General features: G+C 34.9%; 1 protein-coding gene across 3 annotated transcripts in view; it reads right to left on the reverse strand.

Moving 5' to 3' along the window:
* The window catches only part of DCBLD2 (discoidin, CUB and LCCL domain containing 2), a 106,346-nt gene that overhangs the window by 45,288 nt on the left and 34,599 nt on the right, over window positions 1–26,459 (reverse strand). For 2 of the 3 annotated variants that reach the window (XR_004299779.1, XM_032406396.1), the window contains exon 3: window positions 13,942–14,079. Coding sequence is in view for 2 of the 3 variants with exons in the window: in XM_032406396.1 (XP_032262287.1) it covers window positions 13,942–14,079 (138 nt within the window). In the remaining variant the exon portion in view is untranslated. Of the gene's footprint in view, window positions 1–13,941; window positions 14,080–20,239; window positions 20,960–26,459 lie in introns of those variants that run through there. The other variant, XM_032406397.1, reaches the window with a different exon arrangement.

Below are 26,459 nucleotides of genomic sequence, written 5' to 3' on the forward strand. Positions count from 1 at the left end.
TACATACAGACTCTGAGAAGTGGCTAATGGATATAAAGTTGGAGAGACTCAAAGACAATGCTAAGGTTTCTGGCCACAGCAAATTAAAAGATGAACTTATTTTATGTAAAGTGCTTAGGCAGTGATTATAATAGTAAGTAATGATAAAGTACTCATTGTCAAGTGAATTGTCACGCTGGACCCACTGTAAGATGTCCTGTAACGCCAGAAAATCAGTGATATGTTCAAAGTGCAAGGCAGTATATAATTTACTCCCTTCTCAACTAAGAGCGTCTGTATGGGATTTAAAAAATTTTCTTAATCAAATATTATACATAAAAAAAGAGTATTTATAACAAATATATTACTACACAAAACACTAAATATACAGTGTACTTCATTGGGGTGCTCTGGGCCATAGAGAGTAGCAGCAGTAGGATGCAGAATGCCCTCAGGGGTTCTGCTGAAGCTGACTGGCGTTCTATTCTTTTCCTTGTGCAGCACGAAGGAGAACTGGCATCTATAGTGTAGATTCTAGACGAGTCTTAGCAGTACAGTCTAACCCAAAGTGAGTGTAATTATAATTTCTCTAAGAGCCTCCCTAATATCTGCTGCCTTCCTTAACCCTACAAAGCTTTCTAGATGAGGCAGGCTTCAGGTGGGGTTGTGAAGGCAGAATAACGTAATTGTGACAACGAATATGAGAAAATACAAAAACAAAGGCAAACCAATAGTCAACAACAGGATGAAAGATTTCAAGGTTTTCTTAATGAAAACACCAACATCAGATATTCTAAGATAGCTCCCAACTTAGTAATATTACTATCAGCCATAATTGGTATCCTATGCACAAGTTTTTTTTTAATTTAAGTACAAGTAAACATTTTTCTAATACATAATAACTGCATAGGCTGGGAAACTTTATAATTGCCCCATGAAATATTTATTTAAACATGACATCTAATGTTAACCCATCATAACATCACAGAAGTATGATAAATATTTTATAAGTTCACAAATCAATTAAAAAATAGCATATTGGTTACTATCTCAGAAATTTTTGATTGATAGCACTGGCTATTTCTGAGACTACAGAATTTTGAAATAGATTTTGATTTTCCCCCAATACTCTGTTTTGTGTTACTGAATGAATTAAAAAAAACTCTCAGCAATGTTAGCACTGACTATATTAGCTGCTGGATATAATTTTTATCCAGTTGAAGCCATTTACTTCTAAAGGAGGAAGCCCGAGTGCCTATATTTATTCTAATTCAAGAAAGCATGAAGTACAATAAGTTACTATATTTATTTAACCCAAGAAGAAAATAAATGAAGACGATGCATATTCTTCTCCTTTATTTACTCTAATATTCTTTAACAAATTTCCCAGAGCCTGAAGGAATATGAAGTCATGCCTTCCTAATTCACACTTTGTCAGCAACCTTGCACTGAAAATGTGTGATAGCTACTTTGTTCAAGTGCTAGAGGATGCAGGACAAGATTCATCTTGTTGCTCCAGCCAGTATTACCATGTGACCTTGGGCATAATTCCTTGTTTCCATAATAGGAACCTGGTATTTATTTGTACCATCTGCCATTTAGTGAAGGAAATTTACATATGTAATAGAACATAATTTATTGTGATTCAGAGTTAAGTAACATTTACTCAGTGACAGATACCATAAGAGGCATTTTATATCTTCTCTCCTTTTACATACTGAGAGTAGAGATTAAATTTTAAGTTTCTCTTAGAAATATTACAATGCCATCTATGGAAGTTGAGTCTACAGGAGGATCTCAGATGAAAACAGTCAATGCTTTCTTATGGATGATGCAGGCATGACTCAGTTGCCTAACAATGTAGTCAGGCTATAAGGGACATATGATGAATCAAACCCTCTTCATACCTAAGTTCCTGTATATGTACATTAAAAAACAAATACAAGAATATTAAAAGTCAGTATAAGACATTAAAATCTAAGATTTTATATAAAATATATAAGATATTAAGAATATTAAAAGATTATAAAACATTAATATTCTTCTGTGACCTACATAGTATCTAGGGCACTAATGAATACATTAGTAAGAGCAGCAGTGAAAGAACAGGTCACTGGATAACATAAAACACTACACAAATGCGAACTCAGTCCCCTCACAGCATTCTTAACTCACTAAAAAATGAAACACATACAAAACACTAAAATTGTTAAAGCCCTTCAGGTTATCTGTCACTTGCAATAAATTCTAAACCACAAACTGAATCACCTCTTTGGGTTAACACTCTCTTAACAGATTGTTTTTAAGTGCTCTTTTTCTGCAAAATTGTTAATACTTCATTGGTCAGCACCTTTCTTCTACAAATTGACACCAAAAACCATATTTTTCTGTATGTATATTACACAAACATAATACATACTCATTTGTGTGTAAATAAAAACAAATCTAAAAATATGCATGTAAGCTGAGACTTCATTAATAAAATCTTACTTAATAGTTTAAGAGTTTAAAATGTTTGACAATAACAACAAGAAAAATTAGGGACACAATAGAAACACTAAAAATAGAAACCTAGCTAAATGTAGTACTCAAAACAAAAAGATTTCTATAAAATTACTGTATAAAGGTAGCAAACAATCTTAAGTAACTCATGCTCTATTTTTAAAACCAAAAGCATCCCATGAAAAAAAAACAACCAACAAAACAAAACAAAAAATCAAAACAACCAGTTACAGAAATCTGGACTCTATTAGAAAGTAGTTCTATATTCTGCCGTTTCATTTACAAGTTGATTTAATCTAATGTAAGATGTTAAAAATGGAAAGTATTTGGCAAAAAAATGTTGTTAAAGAAGGTAGCAATCAGAACACTTTTAAACTACTGGTGTTAATTCTAAAAATAACCTAACACAGTTTGGCTATTGTGGACATTGCTTCTATGAACATTGGGGTGCATGTGCCCCTTCTTTTCACTACATCTGTATCTTTGGGGTAAATACCTAGTAGTGCAATTACTGGGTCGTACGGTAGCTCTATTTTTAACGTCCTGAGGAACCTCCATACTGTTTTCTGGAGTGGCTGTACCAGCTTGCATTCCCACCAACAGTGTAAGAGGGTCCCCCTTTCTCTGCATCCTCATCAACAACTGTTGTTTCCTGACTTGTTAATTTTAGTCATTCTAACTGGTGTAAGGTGGTATCTCATTGTGGCTTTGATTTATATTTCCCTGATAGCTAGTGATATTGAACATTTTTTCATCTGTTAGCCATCTGTATGTCTTCTTTGGAGAAGTGTCTGTTCATGTCTTCTGCCCATTTTTTGACTTGATTATTTGTTTTTTGGGTGTTGAGTTTGATAAGTTCTTTATAGATCTTGGATACCAGCCCTTTATCTGTAATGTCATTTGCAAATATCTTCTCCCATTCCATGGGTTGCCTCTTAGTTTTGCTGTTTCCTTTCTACATCAAAAACTAATGATGTACTATATGTTGGCTAATTGAACATAATAATAATAATAATAAATAACTTAATATACATCAAAAACAATCCTGTCAAATAGGAATAGTTCCCAGGCTCAGCTGTTCGTAATTTGTAAGCAGATGGTTCTCAGATTCTAAGGGGTCAGCAGGCAATGAATAAACAAGTGTCTGTGAATTCCAATTAGAAAGCTCATTAATTTTTACCTGGCTCATTTTATTTCATATGAAATTTTAAACTATTTACTATTTTTCTGACTAAAAAAGCACAAACATACAAAAGCATGACCCCTACAAGATTCTGGACTGGTAAAATCGGAAATAAAGAGGTTTAACATTAATTTTTAAGTGATGATGTCATGTTCTACAAAAGAAGTATTGACTATCACTTCTCAGCTGCATGTGTACACTCAGACACGTACATCCGCTCCCACCAATTTATGGCACATAACAAATAGAGGCTGCCTTAAAGGATTTGAAGCTTTCAATGCAAATACAGATAGGTCTTCTGAGCTCATTGTTCTATAACTAAAATAACTTAAACATTATTCCCAGAGTCATCCTACAAATGTTGTGTTTTCCCTAGAAACTGGCTAATGGTGAACAGATTCAAAACCAGGTATTTGGATCACACCTATAAAATTTATTTTTCAAGTCCAGTGGTAAATGTTGTTTTTAATTTAACATTTTAGAATGAAAATGTCAGTCTACTTTATTACTATACTAGATAAAAATATCTGACTTACTGACTCTGGACCTCTGAGTAACTGGTTTTGCTTCTCTAAGTAAGACCAGCAGTAACTTAGGAGTTTCTCTCAATAGACCTTCTCACCAGTGGTTGTAATATGATGTCTAGGATGTCTCTAGGGTCTACATTCAATTCTCAAATAAAAATTTCAATTTCAAGGATGCTTTTTCTGCATCTTTTGAGAGGATCATATGGTTCTTGTCTTTTCTTTTACTTATGTAGTGTATCACATGGATTGATTTGCAGATGTTGAACCACCCTGCAGCCCAGGAATAAATCTCACTGGGTCGTGGTGAATAATCCTTTTGATATACTGTTGGATCCTATTGGCTAGTGTCTTGGTGAGAATTTTTGCATCCATGTTGATCAGGGATATTGGTCTGTAATTCTCCTTTTTGGTAGGGTCTTTGTCTGGTTTTAGGATCAAGGTAATGCTGGCCTCATAGAAAGAGTTTCGAAGTTTTTCTTCCATTTCTATTTTTTGAAACTGCTTGAGAAGAATAGGTATTAATTCTTCAATTGTTTGGGAGAATTCCCTGAATTCCTGGCCCTGGACTCTTATTGATTGGGAGGTTTTTGATTACTGCTTCAATTTCCTTGCTGGTTATGAGTCTGTTAAGATTTCCTATTTCTTCCTGTTTCAGTTTTGGTAGTTTGTACGTTTCTAGGAATGAATTCATTTCTTCCAGATTGCCTAATTTGTTGGCATATAGTTGCTTCTAATATGTTCTTATGATGGTTTGTATTTCTTCAGTGTTGGTTGTGATCTCTCTTCCACTCATGATTTTATATTCTTTCTGATAAATCTGGCTAGAGGCTTATCGATCTCATTAATTCTTTCAAAGAACCCGCTCCTAGTTTTGTTGATTTGTTCTTCTGTTCCTTTGGTTTCTATTTCATTGATTTCTGCTCTAATCTTTATTAATTCTCTTCTCCAGCTAGGTATAGGCTTTATTTGCTGTTCTTTCTCCAGCTCCTTTAGGTGTAAGGCTAGGTTGTGCATTTGAGAACTTTCTTGTTTCTTGAGAAAGGCTTGTATTGCTATATACTTCCCTCTTAGGACCATCTTTGGTGCATCTCAAAGAGTTTGAACAGTTGTGTTCTCATTTTCATGAATTTTTAAATTCTTCTTTAATTTCCTGGTTGACCCATTCATTTTTAGTAGGATGCTCTTTAACCTTCATGTATTTGAGATCTTTCCAAATTTCCTCTTGTGATTAAGTTCAAATATCGAAGCACTGCAGTCTGAAAATATGCAGAAAATGATGCCAATCTTTTGGTACCAGTTGAGACCTGGTTTGTGACCCACTATGTGATCTATTCTGGAGAATGTTCCACGCGCACTTGAGAATAAAGTGTATTCTGTTGCTTTAGGATGGAATGTTCTGAATATACCTGTGAGGTCCATCTGGTCAGTGTGTCATTCAAAGCCCTTGTTTCCCTGCTGTGATCTGCTTCGATGATCTGTCCATTGCAGTGAGTGGGTGTTAAAGACCCCTACTATTATTATATTATTATCAATGTGTTTCTTTCATTTTGTTGTTAATTGGTTTATCTAATAGGCTGCCCCCTGGCTAGGGGCATAAATATATATTTTTTAATTTTATTATGTTATGTTAGTTACCATACATCATTAGCTTTTGATGTAGTGATCCATGCTTCATTGTTTTCGTATAACACCCAGTGCTCCAGGCAGTACCTGCCCTCCTTAATACCCATCACCAGGATAACCCATCCTCCCACCCCGCTCCCCTCTAACACCCTCAGTTTGTTTCTCAGAGTCCGTAGTCTCTCATGGTCCATTTCTCCCACCGATTTCCCCCTCTTCATTTTTCCCTTCCTTCTCCTAATGTCCTCCATGCTATTCCTTATGTTCCACAAATAAGTGAAACCATATGATAACTGACTTTCTCTACTTGACTTATTTCACTTACCATAATCTCCTCCAGTCCCATCCATGTTGATGTAAAAGTATTCATCCTTTCTGATGGCTGAGTAATATTCCATTGTATATATGGACCACATCTTCTTTATCCATTCATCTGTTGAAGGGCATCTTGGCTCTTTCCACAGTTTGGCTATTGCAGACACTGCTGCTATGAACATTGGGGTGCATATGGCCCTTCTTTTCACTACATTTTTGTCTTTGGGGTAAATACCCAGGAGTGCAATTGCTGGGTCATAAGGTAGCTCTATTTTTAATTTTCTGAGGCACCTCCACACTGTTTTCCAAAGTGGCTGTACCAACTTGCATTCCCACCAACAGTGTAAAAGGGTTCCACTTTCTCCACAACCTCTCCAACATTTGTTGTTTCTTTCCCTGTCCATTTTTGCCATTCTAACTGGTGTAAGGTGGTATCTCAATGTGGTTTTGATTTGGATTTCCCTGATGGCTAATGATGATGAACATTTTTTCATGTGTCTGTTAGCCATTTGTATATCTTCTTCAGAGAAGTGTCTTTTCATGTTTTCTGCCCATTTTTTGACTTATTTGTTTTTTGGGTGTTGAGTTTGAGAAGTTCTTTATAGATCTTGGATACCAGCCCTTTGTCTGTAGTGTCATTTGCAAATATCTTCTTCCTTTCTGTGGGTTGCCTCTTTGTTTTGTTGACTGTCTCCTTTGCTGGGCAGAAGCTTTTTATCTTGATGAAGTCCCAAAAGTTCATTTTCCTTTTTGTTTCACTTGCCTTTGGAGATGTATCTTGAAAGAAGTTGCTGTGGCTGATGTGAAGAGGTTACTGCCTATGTTCTCCTCTAGGATTTTGATGGATTCCAGTCTCACATTGAGGTCTTTTACCCATTTTGAGTTTATCTTTGTGTATGGTGTAAGTTTACAATTGTTAGATCTTCTTGTTAGATAGACACTTTAATTATGATATAGTGTCCTTCCTCATCTATTATTACATTCTTTGGTTTAAAATCTAATTTGTCTGAAATAAGGATTGCTACTCCAGCTTTCTTTTGATTGTCCATTAGCATGATAAATGGTTTTCCACCCCTCACTTTCAATCTGGAGGTGTCTTTGGGTCTAAAATGAGTCTCTTGCAGACAGCTTCTCAACGGGTCTTGCTTTTTTATCCAATTTGATACCCTGTGTCTTTTGATTGGGGCATTTAGCCCATTTACATTCAGAATAACTACTGAAAGAAATGAACTTAGTGCCATTATATTATCTGTAAAGTCTCTGTTCCTTTCTGGCCTATGTTAACTTTTAGGCTCTCTCTTCGCTGAAGGGATCCCCTTTAATATTTCTTGTAGGGCTGGTTTAATGATCACAAATTCTTTCAGTTTCTGTTTGTCCTGGAAGCTTTTTAACTCTACTTCTATTCTGAATGACAGACTTGATGGATAAGGTATTCTTGGCTGCCTATTTTTCTCATTTAGCATCTTGAATATATCATGCCAGTCCTTTCTGGCCTGCCAGGTCTCTGTGGATAGGTCTGCTGCCAATCTAATGCTTCTATCCTTGTAGGTTAGGGACCTTTTGTCCCTAGTTGATTCAGGATTTTCTTTTTGTCTCTGAAATTTGCAAGCTTCACTATTATATGTTGGGGTGTTGATCTCTTTTTATGGATTTTGAGGGGGGGTTCTCTGTGCCCCTGGACTTGAATGCCTGTTTCCTTCCTCAGATTATGGAAGTTCTAAGCTATAATTTGCTCCAATAGACCTTCTGCCCCCCCTTTCCTCTTTTTCCTGGGATCCCAATTATTCTAATATTGTTTTTCTCTTATGGTATCACTTATCTCTTGAATTCTACCCTCATGATCCAGTAGTTGTTTATCTTTTTCTCAGCTTCCTTATTCTCCATCATTTTGTCTTCTGTATCACTAATTCTCTCTTCTGCCTCATTTATCCTAGGAGTTAAGAGCCTCCATTTTTTATTATACTTCATTAATAGCCTTTATTTCAACTTGATTAGATTTTAGTTCTTTTATTTCTCCAGAAAGGGATTCTCTAGTGTCTTCTATGCTTTTTTTCCAAGTCCAGCTAGTATCTTTATAATTGTTATTCTGAACTCCAGTTCATGATACTCTATGTGGATAATCCGAAAGACTCCATCTCAAAATTGCTAGAACTCATACAGGAATTCAGCAAAGTGGCAGGATATAAAATCAATGCACAGAAATCAGATGCATTTCTATACACTAATAATGAGAGAAAAGAAAGAGAAATTAAGGAGTTGATCCCATTTACAATTACACCAGAAACAATAAAATACCTAGCAATAAACCTAACCAAAGAGACAAAGGATTTGTACTCAGAAAACTACAGAACACTCATGAAAGAAATTGAGGAAGACACAAAGAAATGGAAAAACAATCCATGCTCATGGATTGGAAGAACAAATACTGCTAATATGTCAATGCTACATAGAGCAATCTATACATTCAATGCAATCCCTATCAAAATACCATTGACTTTTTTCACAGAGCTGGAACAAATAATCCTAAAATTTGTATGGAACCAGAAAAGACCTCGAATAGCCAAAGGAATGTTGAGAAAGAAAACCAAAGCTGGTGGCATCACAGTCCCAGACTTTAAGTTCTATTACAAAGTTGTAATCATCAAGACAGTATGGTACTGGCACAAAAACAGACACATAGATCAATGGAACAGAATAGAGAATCCAGAAATGGACCCTCAACTCCATGGTCAACTAATCTTTGACAAAGCAGGAAAGAATATCCAATGGAAAAGAAGACAGTCTCTTCAACAAATGGTGTTGGGAAAATTGGACAGCCACATGCAGAAGAATGAAACTGGACCATTTTCTGACACTATACACAAAAATAGACTCAAAATGGATGAAAGACCTAAATGTGAGACAGGAATCCATCAAAATCCTTGAGGAAAGCACAGGCAGCAACCTCTATGAATTTGGCCACAGCAACTTCTTGTTAGACAAAGGCAAAAATGATCTATTGGGACTTTATCAAAATAAAAAACTTTTGCACAGCAAAGGAAACAGTCAACAAAACCAAAAGACAATCGACAGAATGGGAGAAAATATCTACAAATGTCTTATCAAATAAAAGGCTACTATCCAAAATCTATAAAGAACTTATCAAACTTAACACCCAAAGAATAATCTAATCAAGAAATGGGCAGAAGACATTCTCCAAAGAAGAGATACAGATGGCCAACAGACACATGAAAAAATGCTCCACATCACTTGGCATCAGGGAAATACAAATCAAAACCTCAATGAGATACCACATCACACCAGTCAGAATGACTAAAATTAACAAGTCAGGAAATGACAGATGTTGTCAAGGATGGGGAGACAGGGGAACCCTCTTACACGGTTGGTGGGAATGCAAGCTGGTGCAAGCACTCTGGAAAACAGTATGGAGGTTCCTCAAAAAGTTGAAAATAGAGCTACCCTATGACCCAGCAATTGCACTACTAGGTATCTACCCCAAAGATACAAATGTAGTGATCCGAAAGGGCACGTGCACCCCAATGTTTATAGCAGCAATGTCCACAATAGCCAAACTATGTTAAGAGCCCAGAAGTCCATCAACACATGAATGGATAAAGAAGATGTAGTATATATGTACAATAGAATGTTACTCAGCCATCAAAAAAATGAAATCTTGCCATTTGAAACAATGTGAATGGAAATAGAGGGTATTATGCTAAGTGCAATAAGTCAATCAGAGAAAGACAATTATATGATCTGATTCATGTGGAATCTAAGAAACGAAACAGAGGACCACAGGGGAAGGAAGGGAAAAATAAAACCAGATGAAATCAGAAAGGGAGACAATCCATAAGAGACTCTTAATCATAGGAAACAAACTGAGAGGAGGGGGGTAGGAGATGGGGTAACTGGTGCTGGACATCAAGGAGGGCATGTGATGTAATGAGTACTGGGTGTTATATAAGACTTATGAATCACTGACCTCTACCTCTGAAACTAATAATATACTATATGTTAATGAATTGAATTTAAATAAAAAAATATATTAAAAAATAAATGAATAAATCTTTAAACAAAATTTCAATTTCAGAAAGTCTAGTTGGAATCTGATGTAATTATACCAACTCAGAGTAGAAATACCAGTCCTCTAATAATTACTGCATGTGCTAATAGTTGTTTTAATTTGTCTTTCCTTGCTATCCAATGGGGAAACAGAAAAACTTCTTTTCACTGGTAGATATAATCTTTCAAAATTGAGGTTTACAGGTAAAAATTAAAAGAGATAACTGGTAATGGAAAAGACTGTATACTACTGTTCAAAGATCATTAAACCTAACTGAAAGGAATAGAACCATGAAATTTATGAAAACTGGACACAAAAGCGAAGAGGACACCAAGTAAAGTGCCCTAGACACAACCTGGGTATTAAAGGAGTTCCGATTCATACAAAAGGGCTTCTTTGTGTCCAAAGCCTCTTACTACAACTGAAACTCATATAGGAAGAATCCTAATTCTTTAAAATGTTTTCTTGTAGAAGATATGTCTGTTTCTCAAGTCTTTAGACAGATTAGAATCTGGCTTAATTCTAGAGTTGTATTTAAAATAAGACCTCTTAATTCAATCATTTCTGACCCAGTGTCCTCTAATAGCCTCTTCACTGGACTCCCTACTATTAATCCTCACTGTCTTCAACCGACTCTTCACAGAGCAGGGAAGATCGTAAGAATAAACAAAAACACAAATCCAGTCATATCACTACTCAGCTCTAACAGCTTCCACACACTCTTTGGAATAAGCTCCAACCCTGACACTTTCTACAAGTCCCTGAATAACGTGACGTACTCACCACACAGTCAATTCCACCTTAGCTGTGCCAGCTTCTTTTCTGGCTCCTCCAAAGCTCCTTCCCACCACAGGGCCTTTGCATCTTTTGTTCTCTTCCCTAGAATGTTTTTCTTTTTCTTCTTTGTCTGTCTAGAACCTCCCAATTGATCCTTCGGTTCTCTGCTTAAAAGTGACTTCCTGTAAGAATTAGGCTCTTTATAATCTCCCACTCCTCCCATCCTTCTGGCCTCCTATTGTTGGAACTTTACCTTCATCATACTTGTCATAACTGCAATTGAGCTACCATGTATTTAATGTCTTTTCCCAACCCTGTACTGTAAGCCCCATGAAGGAATAATTGTGTCTTATTTACTGCTGTTTTCCCAGTGCCGGGCATATTGCAGGAAATAAGGCACTGAAGGAAATATAATTTTGCTATGTGCTCTTGCATAAAGGCATGAAAATTAGTCTACTTCACAAAAAATCATGACTCTATCAACAATACATAGTATAACATTAACAAGTGTTTGTGAGAGTTTAACGAAGAAGCTGTTGAACCAAAATTTTTCGCAATCTTTTCATTCCCAAATACTCTAAATTTCCAATTAGGCTGCTAAGTTGGGAACATGTAGTGATGTTCCTTGAAAATATTCACAGAATTCAGTGTGACAGCAAAGTTTCCTGGATGGAAACAAACTGAGGCTCTCAACCAAAGCCAATCAGCATTCAAATGAATGAGTCATTAAAAGAAATTGTGTCTGAAAGGCCACCCAAGAAGAAATGGTAAGAAATTCAACCAGGGTTCTCTTGGATTTAGCTAATTCACTTACAACTTCAAATATGCTTCATAGAGGCAAGGATATGCAGAAACGTAAGTAAAAACTCAGGAGAGACCTGTGAAATAAGGATTTCCCATGATTATGCCCTTACTATAAAGAAGTTCCTGATGATGGTAGATATTTCAAAAAACTGTGGCATCTAAGATTCATCTAAATTAGTGATATAACCATTTGAAATCTGGCAGACATATGTAAGTCTACAACCTACTGATTCTGTTATCTGAGATCACTGTCAACTCTTAAACTTTAATAGAGGACATTTAGGTTTCTGTAGAATAAAAAGCTCCATAATTTAAATACCTAATGTAAAAAAATTTTTTTTAAATGAAGGGATATTTATTTTCAAGAAACCTTAACAAGGGGCACCTGGGTGGCTCAGTTGGTTAAGCAGCTGACTCTTGATTTCGGCTCAGCTCATGGTCTCGGGGTCCTGGGATCCAGCTCCATGTCGGGCTCCACCCTAAGTGGGGAGTCTGCCTGAGGATTCTCTCTCTCCCTCTGACCCTCCCCCTACTTGTGTGTGTACGTGTGTGCACGTGCACTCTCTCTCTCTAAAATAAATAAATCTTTAAAAAAAGAAACCTTCAACTCAATAAATAATGAAGAGAGTAAGGGGAAAATATGAAGAAGAAAAAAATTAACAATTTAAGCTGATACCAAGAGGAGGAAACTCAAGGAGAATAAGAAGCACATGAATTGTATATTTTCTATCCTCTTATCTATCAACTCAAGACTTCCAAGAAATAAAACTGAAAGGATGAGAATCTACCATCATCTCCCTCAGTGTTTTTTACCTTACTCTTCTGATGGTGGGGAATGAGTGTGTGTGTGTGTGTGTGTGTGTGTGTGTGTGTGTGTGTGTATACAGTGGTGAAAGGAGGAAACTGACATCTGTTTCATGCCTGTGTCACGTGCTTACAGATGCTACACATGTGTTAGAGTCCATCTTCGTAACCAACCCATGGAGATTACAGAAGTGAAATGACTGGCCAGCAATCACCTGGTGAGCATGTGGCAGGGGCAGGGGTGCTCCTCCCACACCACCACGCTGCCCTACTTGCCCTGGTTCCGTGGGAAATATTGGTCATTTAGTGTAATGTTTCCAGTTTTTTTCCTTTCCATTATTCCATCCAGATGAGTCTTCTTTCTCACTCTCTCAGAGCAATTTTATTAAGCTTCCCACTTTGTTCCATAGCTCAGAAATCAGGAAAAAGTAAATCTTTCTTCCCACACAACAGCTGCTTCTCTACCACATTCTAAATGGAACTGTTAATGAGACCTATGGTGTTTACCCCAAGCCCACCAGAGCTGAGAAGGAGCAGCTTGCATTGCCCTCAGTCATTCTCAGTGCCCAACATTTGCACACCTAGGACGTTCTTAGTTAAATCATTGTTCAGTATCAAAATAATAATCTATTTTCTAATTTAAATGATTGCTTTGTTTGACATATCCTTCCATTAGTAGCACTTCTTAAAACTTTCCTACCACAGTGCTCCTAAGAGCAGAGGAAACAAATCCATGCCACAGTAGCCAAAACTCACGAGAGATTTTGTTCAAGTCCTGCATTTATTTTAGAAATTCAAGTAAATTTTGCATTCTATTCCACTCAATAGCCTTGCTTTTAATTTCCCCCCTTGAGACTATCCACACTAACAATCTAGCAAATATCTCAGGTTTATTTTGTAGCGTCTCAGCACTCCCAAGCATACTCCTGGTGGATAGAGAATCTATTCTTTTGAGAAGAATGGTAATGTGGTCTTTAAGAGAGTACTATGAAATGGTAAGCTGTGGATAACAAAGCTTTAAATTTGTATGACACATTTCAGTAACTGATAGATTTTTAAAAAGTTATTGTCATTTGTGTTCCAATCTTATAAAAGTGAAAAATCAGTTATTTCCTCTACCATGGAAAGGGAAGTGTATGGAATTTATATAAATGTTAGTATATGGAATTTATATAAATTTAATATATTCTAATTTTTAGAATTCTGAAACTGAACTAATTTTATTTGTAAAATTTATATATGTGTTATTAACTGTTCAGTCTTTCTACTCTATTCTAATCTCAGATAACAAATACTAGAAGAAACACTTCATTTTTATATTTAGAAACTGTAAAATGTGGAAGTTGTAGTATAAAGTTGAAAATTACCTTGTTTTTCTATAACTGAGTATGAGGCCAAAAATCCTCGTCCAGAAACATGGATTCCACTCATGAACAGCACTGTAATTTCATTGCTTTTTGATTCAATTGAATGATTCATCTGCAATCCCAGACCACAGTATTTGCCTAGGAATGAGGAAAAAAAAGGTATTTGTTAAGACTCTCATAAAGTCAGTAATATTTACAATGTAGGTAAGAGCATCAGAATAATATACTAAACTGGACATTAAAGAGAAAATGAGGACTAGAATGTTTAGTGATTAAAAATCACATTACTCTGAAGAAAAAAAATGCCAAGTAATAACTAAATAATTTAAAGGGAAAAAAATGGTATAGGCATCAGTGATCTTACAAAGATTCAGTTTCTTGTGAAAGACATTTCTTGTATACTCTTTATAATAGTTGTGAGGAATTAAAAAAAATATCTTAAAGCATTTCATGCATGCAGGTGGCTCATAAACAAATGTATAGTTAATCAGTAATATTCTTAACATACTCCCCACAAGGTGCCCCTAGATTCCTGGGCTTAGGGCACCCCTTAAACCTTTTTCAAACTCCCCTCAATTTTTCTTCCAAGGATTGTTGAACTTTTAGTCAATCCCTTAGGTAATCACGCCCAGTCCTACAGCTTTAACTATGCTCTGACAATTCACATACACCTCTACCCAGACCTTTTCTCTTGAAGTTTAGGTGTATATATCCAACTGCCAACTTTTATCCTTTAATGTCTAATAGACATATAAAAATAACATACCCTCAATACAGATTAATAAAAGGGAAAAAGAAAAAAATTAGAGCAAAATATCCACCAATAACTAACAAAAATGCATTTTCTTATGTGCTTGGTAACCTAACAAATTCTAAATAAAGAATAACATTCCAAAAATGTTTTAGGTTGTGGCAACATCATTCTAGAATAAGAGTAATGGGTACTTCCACAAACACCATTTTTACGGACTACTTATGATTTTTTGAGTAAACTATCTTAAGGAATCAAGAAAACCCCAACAGAACTGGTAAGGGAGTTTAACAATGTCACAGGATCAATATACAAAAATCAATTATATTTCCACATACTAGTCACAAATAATCTGAAGTGAAATTTTTAAAACTTCATAACAGCATCAAAAATATTGAAATATTTAGGGATAAATATTTAAAAAAGAAAATTCAAAGGGTTCCTGGGTGGCTCAGTCAGTTAAGTATCTGACTCTTGATTTTGGCTCAAGGTCATGATCTCAGGGTTGTAGGATCAAGCCCCTTATTGGGCTCTGCATTGGGTGTAGAACCTGCTTAAGATTCTTTCTCTCTGCCCCAACCTCCATGCTCCTGGCACTCAACAACAACAAAAAAAACCAAACCAGTATACTAAAAAATAGAAAACACTGCTGAGAAAAATTAAAGGAAAACTAAATAAAATGGGAGACAGACCAAGTTCATGAACTGGAAGACTCAATATTGTTAAGATGTCCATTCTCCCAACACTCATCTATTGATTCAATGCAATCCCTATCAAAATCCTAGTGTTGTTGCTTTTTTTTTCTTTTTTAGAAATGAACAAGTTGAGGCTAAAATGTATATGGAAATGCAAAGGACACAGAATAGCCAGGACAATGTAGTGAAAAAGACAGTTGAAAGACTACTATAACCTGATTTTAAACTTACTATAATACTACAGTAATCAAGACAGTGTGATACACTGTAACGGCAAATATAGATATATCTAAATCTTTATATCTATGTCTACACCTATATCTATAGATATTTCAGTGGAGCAGAACAGAGTTCAGAAATAAACCCACATATGTGGTCAACTTGTTTCTGACAAAGGCATGAAATGAAGGTAATTCAATAGAGAAAGGATAACTCTTTCAACAAATATACTAAACCAAGTAGATATCAATATGCAAAAACAAATGAAGTTAGAACTTTACTTCAAGTCAAAATGGATCACAGACCTAATTATAAGAGCTAAACTTCTAGAACTCTTATAAGAAAACACAGGAGAAATCTTTATGACTTTGGGCTAGGCAAAGATTTCTTAAATCCAACACCAAAAGGAAAGTCCATTAAAGAAAAAAAATGAGTAATTTGCACTTAATCAAAATTTAAAATGTTTCCTCTTCAAAAGACACCATTAAGAAAATGAAAAGACAAAACACAGACTGGGAGAAAATATTTACGCAACATTAATCTGATAAAGAACTCATATCTGAAATGTGTAAAGAATTTTTACAACTCAATCTCATCCTGTAAAATGGGCAAAAGATTTCAATAGCCACATCTGTAAGATTTTATTTATTTATTTTGAGAGAGAGAGAGAAAGCATGACCACGGGCAGAGGCAGAAGGAGAGGGAGAACCAGACTCCCCACTGAGCAGGGAGCTCAATGCAGGGCTCGAGTCCAGGACCCTGGGATCATGGCATGAACTGAAGGCAGATGCTTAACTGACTAAGCCACCCAGGTGCCCCAAATAGCCACATCTATAAAGAAGACCTACCAAATGGCAAATAGGCACATGAGAAGAAGCTCAAGAGCATTAGCCATTACGGAAATGACTATTAAAACTACGAGATATCATGACACTCTCACTAAAATGGCTATAATCAAAAAAGACTGACAATACCAAATATTGGTGAGGATGTGGAGAAACTGATACCTTCAAACATTGATGGTAGAACTGTAAAATGACATAGCCATTTTCAGGAAGCAATTTGGCAGTTTCTTAAAATGTTAAATATAAATATAGATATGTATATATATCTCACACAATTCAGCAATTCCATTTCTATTATCTACCCAAGAGGAAAGAAACCACATGTCCACAGAAGGGCTATTCAAATGGTCACAGCATCATTTCTCACATTTGCCCCAAACGAAAACAACTTAATTGTTCATCAACTAACTAATGGAAAAAAAAAATGTGGTATATATTCATACAAAGAACTATTACTCACCAAAAGACAGAAACGAACTAATGATACATGCAGCAACATGGATGAACCTCAAAAACATTATGCTAAATAGAAGAAACAATTTATGATATTTCTAGAAAAGACAAAAAAAAAATTAGAAATAACAGAAGTGGCTACCTGGGACTGGGGGTAAAGTGGGAACTGACTACACATAGGCACAAGGGAACTTTTTGGTGTGACAGAAATTTCTTAATCTGGATTTTAGTGATGTTGCAACTCATCAAACTATGCATTTAAAATAGGTGAATTTTATGGTATGAAATTATAGCTCAATAATAAGGATTTCAAAAGAAATACAAAATTTTATGGTATGGAATTACAGCTCAATAATAAGGATTTCAAAAGAAATTTCATAAGAAACATTGAAACAATGTGTATTGTCAGAAACCATCAAGTGTTTCATGCAAAAAAAAAAAAAAAAAAAGTTCAGAGTCAGACACAGCAGAAAAAGGCCTTCAGAGATCTATTCCAAGCTGCTGACAGCTGAAAAAACTGAAAATCAAATACATGGGTGGATTGTCCAAAATAACACTACTTGTTAGAGGTGAAATCGGTACAGAATCTGGGTCCTCCATTTTTTCTGATGCTTTGTTCTTCCACACACTACTTCCCAGTAACGGGGTTGACACTTTCCCTAGGGCTGCAAGGAGAAGCCTTTAACAACAGCATGACCTCCCTGGTAAGTGATTTGGGGTACACTTGCGGACCTCCACAGTGTCTGCAGTGGTCTAGCTGCTGTCTCCTTTCCACCCACAGCAACAACACCCTTGTGTTCTTTTCCCTCATCATCCAGCAACAGTCTCATTCCTTAACTAAATTAGTAAATGCTTCAGCTTGTCTTTTTGTATAAACTATCATCTCATAATACTTTTGCCCTTAACTGAATTATTTAAATCTATGCCACCTTCATTTTGAGAAAATTGCTGAGAAAGAGACTACTCTTTCCATTTTACTCTAAAACCATTTTTTATTGAATCAATGTTTCCAAAAGATCATATACAAGCAGAATTGTGACATTCAGTCGTATTCTTAAAAATGAATTCTTTTTTTTTTTTAAAGATTATATTTATTTATTTGAGAGAGAGAGAGTAAGTGAGGGGAAGAGCAGAGGAAAAGGGAGACACAGACTCCTTGCTGAGTATGGAGGCCAACGTGCAGGGCTCGATCCCAGGACCCTGAGATCATGACCTGAGTCGAAGTCAGACACCCAATCAACTGAGCCACCCAGGTGCCCCCAAATGAGTTATTCTTTACAACTGTTTTTTCCCCTGCCAATGAAAAAGTACTATAATTGTTTTAAATACATTTCATAATTTTGTATTTTATGTGTTAGATCTAAAACCAGGTAATTCTTTTTTTCCAGAAAATGGAAATGATTTAACCCTAAAGCCATATTGACAGTCGTCAGTTAAAAACCCCAAATTCTAAAACATCTAGCACTGTCTATAGATTTTATACATAGAACTTTTCTTTCAAGACATAATTCTCCAAAGCTTTACAATTTCTGAATTAAGAAAATTAGCTTATGTATGTTATAATTGTATAAAAACTTTAAGGATGAGCAGAGAAATTAGTTTGTTCTAAGAATAATTTCAGCCCACATGTGAATAGAATAACATATAAGACATAGAAATCATATTTCATTCTATGTATCATTGTGTTTTAGATTATTTTTTCCCCTCAACTTGGAAAGGTAAGTTCAATTTTTCTGTCCTGCAGTCAGATTTGCCAGACATAAACTGACAAAGAAAAGGCCCTCAAAAAAAAAAAAGGCCCTCAAACAAATTTTCTCCCCTTGAGGCACAGAAAACATGCTATTATGTCTTACAGTGAACTACAGCCATAATCTTAGTGTTACAGTGAACTACATCCATAACCTTAGCATCTGTATTTTTTTTGAAAGATTTATTTATTTATTTTAGAGGAGGGGGGAGTGCGTGCACACACACTCTTGAGAGGGGAGAGGGGCAGTGGGAGAGGGAGAGACAGAATCTCAAGCAGACTCCACGTTGAGCCAGAGCCCCAACTCTGAGATCATGACCTGAGCAGACCAAGTGTCGACGCTTAACCGCTGGAGCCACTCCGGTGCCCCCCAGCATAAATGGTTTTAAAGTGACAGTATGGCTCTTCCGTCATTATATAGAACTTTTAGAAAAAGGTTGCAAACAAAAAACCACCACCAAAAGAACTAATCTAAAAATAACAAGGAATATGCTACATTTATAAAATTTAAAAAAACCCACTTAATTGAAAGCCAAGAACATTCAGTCTATAACTTCTTGACTCACTTAGCATTTAATAAATAAATACCAAACATCAAGGCATGTGCATGAGCACACACACTTTGTCTTAGGTAACAGGGTGTTCAATATATGTTTTTGCTCATCCTTTATTTCTTTAAAAACACCTACTGTGGAAAAAATAAATAAATTAATTAAATAAATAAATAAAAACACCTACTGTGGAAAAGAAAAGGCTTTCTAGTCCTAAATATGACATGCAATTTAAATAAAAATATTAACTTTATAAATAAAAATATCAAAAATTTTAACATTTAAGCAAAATAACATTCAAAAAGTCCTATAACAGTTACTATCTGCATCTACCAAAAGAAGATTAAATCTTCAGACTTTTTCAATACTAAATAACTCAAAAATAGACTGGTAAATAGAATAAATATTAAATACTGTATTATTTTTAAATACTAAATATTTTCAAATAATGACCTAACATTAAAAACAATAATATAAAATTGATGTTATTCTACATCTTATCTTAAATATTAAAAATATCTGAAGCTATATAATTTGTTAGCAAAGCCAAATGTGTGCGAGCCAGTGCCCATCACATTAAATCTTAAAGGCCAAATGGGAATTGGTAAAGGTAAGAGAACTAGAATCTCTATGTAAGTCAGTTAACACTTGTAAACATGAAGAAGTTTCATCTGGGCAGCACTAGCTGTTCTTTGTCACTTAAGGATCTATGTATATGTGTGATTTTATTACAAGGCTGATTAAGGACCTCATGAGGTACAAATAATGACTTTTCAGATACTCTTAGGTACAAATGAAAAAGTTTCTACTTAAAGAATATTATCATGCCATGCAAAGGTGTCTTTATAAAAAATTTATCATGTATACTAATACTAGGAAATCCCAAATTATTAGATTGAACTTGGAAGTGCTCTAAAAAATTTAAAAAACTGACAAAAATATATCCTTGAAATAAAACAATGTTTAAAAAAGTTTTTCCAACCCTTTCAATATGGACAGAATAATAAAGGTATTTCCTATTAGCACTACAGCTTTACCTCCTGTTTCTTCAGTCATTTGGAGTTACCTTGTCCTCTGAAATGTGAATATATTCAATCTGTGGTAGAAATAAAACTTTTTAAAAAACTACCCTTCAGTGAAACTCAAAAGGCAGTAAGTGCTAAAGAACAGACAATCTCAATTTAAAAAAAAAAAAAGAAAAAAAGAAGAATGCAGTGGCTGACTTTGTAGGTGCTTAAGTGAATTCAATATATACCAGATAAACATCTCCTTCACATCTTATTCCCAGCCAAAATGAATGTCTCTCTCCTCACTTGGTTGTCCTTTGATCAAAGGTTTTACCCATTATACAAGTAATGCAAGCACTTAGCAAAATACTCTGGGAAAGGAAGAAGAAAATTCATTCCTAATCCGGGCAATATATCTTAATCTGGGCAATGTACTAGTTATTTCTTCAATTCCATTTTCCTAGTTTGGCCATTCAAAGGTACTCCTAAATCAACATAAATCATTTAATTGTTAACAATTATAGGTTCTACTGATGGCTCTCAAACCCCGCCAACATCTCTAGAAGTTTCTCATGGACAAAATAAGAATTTCAAAAAATAGTATATGGATATATACACAAAATTATAAATAAAAAAGTTAATCAAGTATTTTAATCACCATAAGACCTATGAAACACTGGTTTTAGTCTAAAAGAATCCAAGATCCAGGCAAATAAAAATGTTTAAAAAATCATTACCCTTAGGAAACTAGATAAACAAATTAAATCCAGAGTAAGAAGAAAAGATAAGGATTAGAGCAGAAACCAGTGAAATTGAAAACAGGAAATCAACAGAGAAAATTAATAAAGCCAAAAGCTGGTTCTTTGAAACAAAAGTCAATAAGCTTCTAATAAGGCTAATTAAGAAAAAAAGAGGACACAAATCACTAACATCAGAAATGCAAGTGTAGACACCACTACAGACCCAACGGTCATGAAAAGATAATAAAGGAATACTATGAACAAATCTATGTCCACAATTTGTTAACCTAGATGAAAGGAACATGTTCCTTGAAACACACAATTTGCCAAAACTCAAATAAGAAGAAATAGACAATCTGAGTTTTTATTTAATTTCTATTTAAGAAATTTAATCAATAATTAATAATCTTTCAAAAGAGAAAGAACCGGGCACAAATGGGTTCAGAGATGATTTTTACCAAACATTTAAGGAAAGGTTATACCAATTCTCTACAATCTCTTTCAGAGGGCAGAAGCAGGGGAATACTTCCTAACTCATTCTATAAGGCTAGCCCTACCATAAAACCAAAATCAAACATACTACGTAAAATGAAAACTACAGGTCATTATTTCTCATGGAATAAGACATAAAAATTCATAACGAAATACTAAGAAATCAGGGGTGCCTGGTTGGCTCAGTCGGAAGAGTATGAAACTCTTAATCTCGGGGTTGTGAGTTCGAGCCCCACAGTGGGTGTAGAGATGACTTAAAAATAAAAATCTTTTAAAAATATTAAGAAATCAAATCCAACAATGTATTAAAAAGAATTACATACCATGATCAAGTGTGATTTATCCCAAGTTTGCAAGCTAGGTTCAACATTTTAAAATAATGAAATCCATCACATCAACATGCAAAAAAGAAAAGTATTGTGATCAAATCAATAGATGCAGAAAAAGCATTTGACAAAACCCAACATCCATTCATGATATAAACTCTCAGTGAACTAGGAATAGAGGGGAACTTCCTTAGTTTAATAAAGAGGTATTTACAAAAAACCTAAGCTAATATCATACTTAATATAGTGAGAAATTCAGAGCTTTTCCAGTAAGATCAGAAACAAGGCAAGAATGTCCCCTCTTACCACTCCTCTTTTACATCGTACTAGAAGTATTAGTTAACACAGTAAGACAAGGGGGGAAAAAGTACCAGATTGTAAAGGAAGAAATAAAACTGTTCACAAATGATAGGATTATCTGTGTAGAAAATCCAAAGAATTGAACAAAAAACTCCTCTATTTAGCAATTATACAAGGTTGCAGACAGAATACAAGATTAATGGATAAAAGTCAATTGCTTTCCTATATACCAACAATAAAAAACTGGAATTTGAAATTAAAAACACAATACCATTTATATTAGCACCCCCAAAATGAAACAGGGGTAAGTCTAATAAAATATGTGCAAGAACTATGTGAGGAAAACTTCAAAATTCCAAGAGTGAAATAAATGGAGAGATGTTCCATGTTCATGGAGAGGAAGACTAAATATTGTCAAGATGTCAGTTCTTGCCAACTTTATAGATTGAAAGCAATCCAAATCAAAATCCTAACAAGTTGGGATAATTGGATATTTGCATGTAAAAGAATGAAATTGGACTCCTATCTCATACCACTCACAAAAATTAACTCAAAATGGATTAAAGACTTAAATGTAAAATCTGAAACCACGAAACTTCTAGAAGAAAATATAGGAATAAAGTTCCTTGACATGGGTCTTGGTAATGATTTTTTAAATATGACACCTAAAGCACAAGCAACAAAATAAAAAGTAAGTAAGAGGGACTATATCAAACTAAAAAGCTGTACAGGAAAAGAAACCATCAACAAAGTGCAAAGACAATCTATGGAATGGAGACAAAAATATTGGCTAACCATTTATTTGTTAAAGGGTTAATATCCAAAATATATAAAGAACTTATATGACTCAAAGCAAACAACAACTGCAACAACAACAAAACCCAATTAAAAAATGGGCAAAAGACCTGAACAGGCACATTTCTCCAAAGATAATATATGAAAGGCCAACGGGTACCTGAAAAGATGCCCAACGTCACTAGTCATTAGGGAAACGTAAATGAAAAACACAATAAGATATCACCTCATGTCTGTTAGAATGGTCATCATCAAAAAGGTAAGAGACAACAAATGCTGGTGTGGATCTGGAGAAAAGAGAACCCTGTACACTGTTTGTGGGATTGTAAACTAGAACAGTCACTACAGAAAACAGTATGGAGGATACTCAAAAAAAAAAAAAAAAAAAAAATTAGAACTACCATATGATCCAGGATTCTATTTTTGGTAATTTATCCAAAGCAAATAAAAACACTAACTCAAAAAGGTATCTGCACTCCCACATTCATAGCAGCATTATTTATAATAGCCAAGATATGGAAACCACTTAAGTGTCCATCCATGGATGAATGGATACATATACATGCAACAAATATTATACAACAAAGTATCATTTGGCCATAAAATATGAGGAAATCTTACCATTTGCGACAACAATGATGAACCTTAAAGGCATTATGCTACATGAAGTAAGTCAGAGAAAGACAAATACTGTATGATCTCACTCATATGTGTAATCTAAAAACCCCCCACCAAACTGACAGAAAACAATATCAAGCTTATGGGTACCAGAGGCAGATGCACCTCTGGGTGGGGGTAGGGGGAATAGGAAATGATGGATGTTAGCTGAACCTATTGTAGTAATCATTTTACAATATATGTAAATGAAACTGTCATCCTATATAGCTTAAATTTATATAGTGATGTATGTGAATTATTTCTCAATAAAAATGGAAAACAAATCCCAGTGAGTTATTTTTTGGCTATCAACAAAATGATTCTAAAGAATTTATGGAGGGACAAAAGACCCAGAATAGCAAATATAATATTGAAGAAAAACAAAGTTGGAGGAATGACACTACCCATCTTCAATACTTACTATAATGCTACAGTAATCAAGACAGTGTGATATTGGTGAAAGCATAGATAAATAGATCAGTGAAAAAGAAGAGAGTCCAGAAATAAATCCACATAAATATGGCCAACTGATCTCTGACAAGGACTAAAGGCAATACAATGGAGCAAAGATAGTATTTTCAACAAATGGTGCTGGCACAACTGGACAGCCATATGCAAAAAAATGAATCTAGACACAGACCTTATACCCCTCACAAAAATTAACTCAAAAAGGATTACAAACCTAATAGTAAACTGCAAAACTGTAAAACTCCTAGAAGATAACAGAGGAAAAAATCTGGATGACCTTGAGTAGGATGATGACTTTTTAGATAGTACTCCAAAAGGCACAATCCATGAAAGAAATAACTGATAAGGTAGACTTCATTAAAATTAAAAACTTCTGCTCTGGAAAGACAATGTAAAAAGAATGAGAAGACAAGCCACAAACTGGGAGAAAATACTTACAAAATACACAGGTGATAAAGGACACATCTGATAAAGGACTCTTATCTAAAATATACAAAAAACTCTTAACACTCAATAATAAGAAAACAACCTGAAATAAAAATAGGTCAAAGACCCTGACAGACACCTCACCAAAAATATACAGATAAAAAGCATCTAAAAAGATTCACTACATTATATGTTATCAGGGAAATGTAATTAAAACAATGAAATATCACTACATACCTACTGGAATTTAGAATGGTCAAAATCCAGAACACTGACAACACTAAATGCTGATGAAAATGTAGAGAAAGAGAAACTCTCATTCTTTGTTGGGAAAACAAAATGGGGGATTCTTTTTGGGATTTCTTACAAAACTAAAAAGTCCCACCATACAATCCAGCAATCACATTCTTGGATACCTACTCGAAGGAATTGAAAATTTATGTCCATGGAGAAACCTATACACAGATGTCTATAGCAACTTTATTCATAAACTGGTAAAGTCTGGAAGTAACCAGGATGTCCTTTAGTAGGTGAATGGATATATCCAGACGATGAAATGTTATTTGATACTAAAAAGAAATGAGCTATCAAGCCATGAACAGACATAAAGGAACTTTAAATGCACATTACTAATTGAAAGAAGAGAGTCTGAAAAGACTGCATATTGTTTAATTGCAATTATATCACCTTCTGGAAAAACAAAACAATAAAAAGATCTATTTACAGAAGACAATAAAAAGATCAGTGGTTGTCAGGCATTGGAGGAAGACGGATGAAAAGGTAGAGCACAGAGGGCTTTAGAGTAGTGAAAATACCACAATGATGGATATAAGTCACACATTTTTCAAACTTAAAGAATGCGTAACACCCACACAGACACACACACCATTAGCCATCAAAGAATGCAAATCAAACCCCAATGAAATACCACTTCATACCCACTACAATGTGAAGAAAGAACAAGGATCTGGAAAAACTGAAATCCTACTACACTGCTAGTAAATGGTGCAGTGCAGTTGCTTTGGAATAGTCTGGCAGTCCTTCAAACGGTTACACATGGAGTTACCATGTGACCTAGCAACTGTACTCCCAGGCATATACGCAAGAGAAATGCAACATAGGTCCATAAAAAAACTTCTAAATGATAGTTCAGAGCAGCATTATTCATAGTAGCTAAAAATTACAAACAAGAGAGGCGGTGATAAATCTGAAAGAAAGAACAACGTAACCTTTTGGAAACAGAAGGAATTTTGAGAATTGAGATCTATTTGGAGTCTGCTGAAAAAGAGAAGTGTCTCTTGTCTTTTGGGAGAAGGAAAGGATGTAACTTAATGGGAAGAAGTACAAGATATAAGTGGGTCATCTGTGTGGAGTCCTGGGTGCTGGAGAGGGTTTGGGTGCAGGGTTGTCAACCCCCTGGGAAATGTAAACCACAGCAGGGTGTAAGGAAGCCTTGGAGCAGAAAGTGGCTAAGCACTCCAAGTGTGCTCCACAGGAAATGGAGGTAAGGGCCTCAGGAAAACGTGGTAGGGGCTAGAACCAATGATCTCTGAAATAATTCTTTCCAAGTGGATAAGCCATAGGATATGTGACTATTTCCTCTACCATGGAAATTTAGGTTTCCAATTTTTCCATATTTTAGATAATGATGTAACAGATTTGTTTACAGGTACAACTTGTTCCATACTTAAAATAATTACCAAGGCCAGATTTTTTGAAATGAAATTACAGGATCATGTTGCTTTCCAAAAGTTAAACTAACTTATACTCCTACCATCGATATAGGGTGTTTATTTCAAGGCAGCCCTTATATCACTTTTTTCCAGTTTATAAGTGCTTTTAAACAATCTGTAAACTTTACAAAAATTTAGAATAATGTAAAAAGAAAACAATAAAAAACAATAGTCATTCTCACATAATCCTATTATACCAAGATAATAGCTAATACCACTTGGGAGGATACCTCTCTGCCCAGGTCTCTCCATCTGTTAAATAAAAACAATAGTGTTTATCTTCTAGGGATATAGTCACCATTAAATGAACATA

Source organism: Phoca vitulina, unplaced genomic scaffold (assembly GCF_004348235.1).
Source record: "Phoca vitulina isolate PV1807 unplaced genomic scaffold, GSC_HSeal_1.0 scaffold8, whole genome shotgun sequence".
Classification (NCBI taxonomy): domain Eukaryota; kingdom Metazoa; phylum Chordata; class Mammalia; order Carnivora; family Phocidae; genus Phoca; species Phoca vitulina.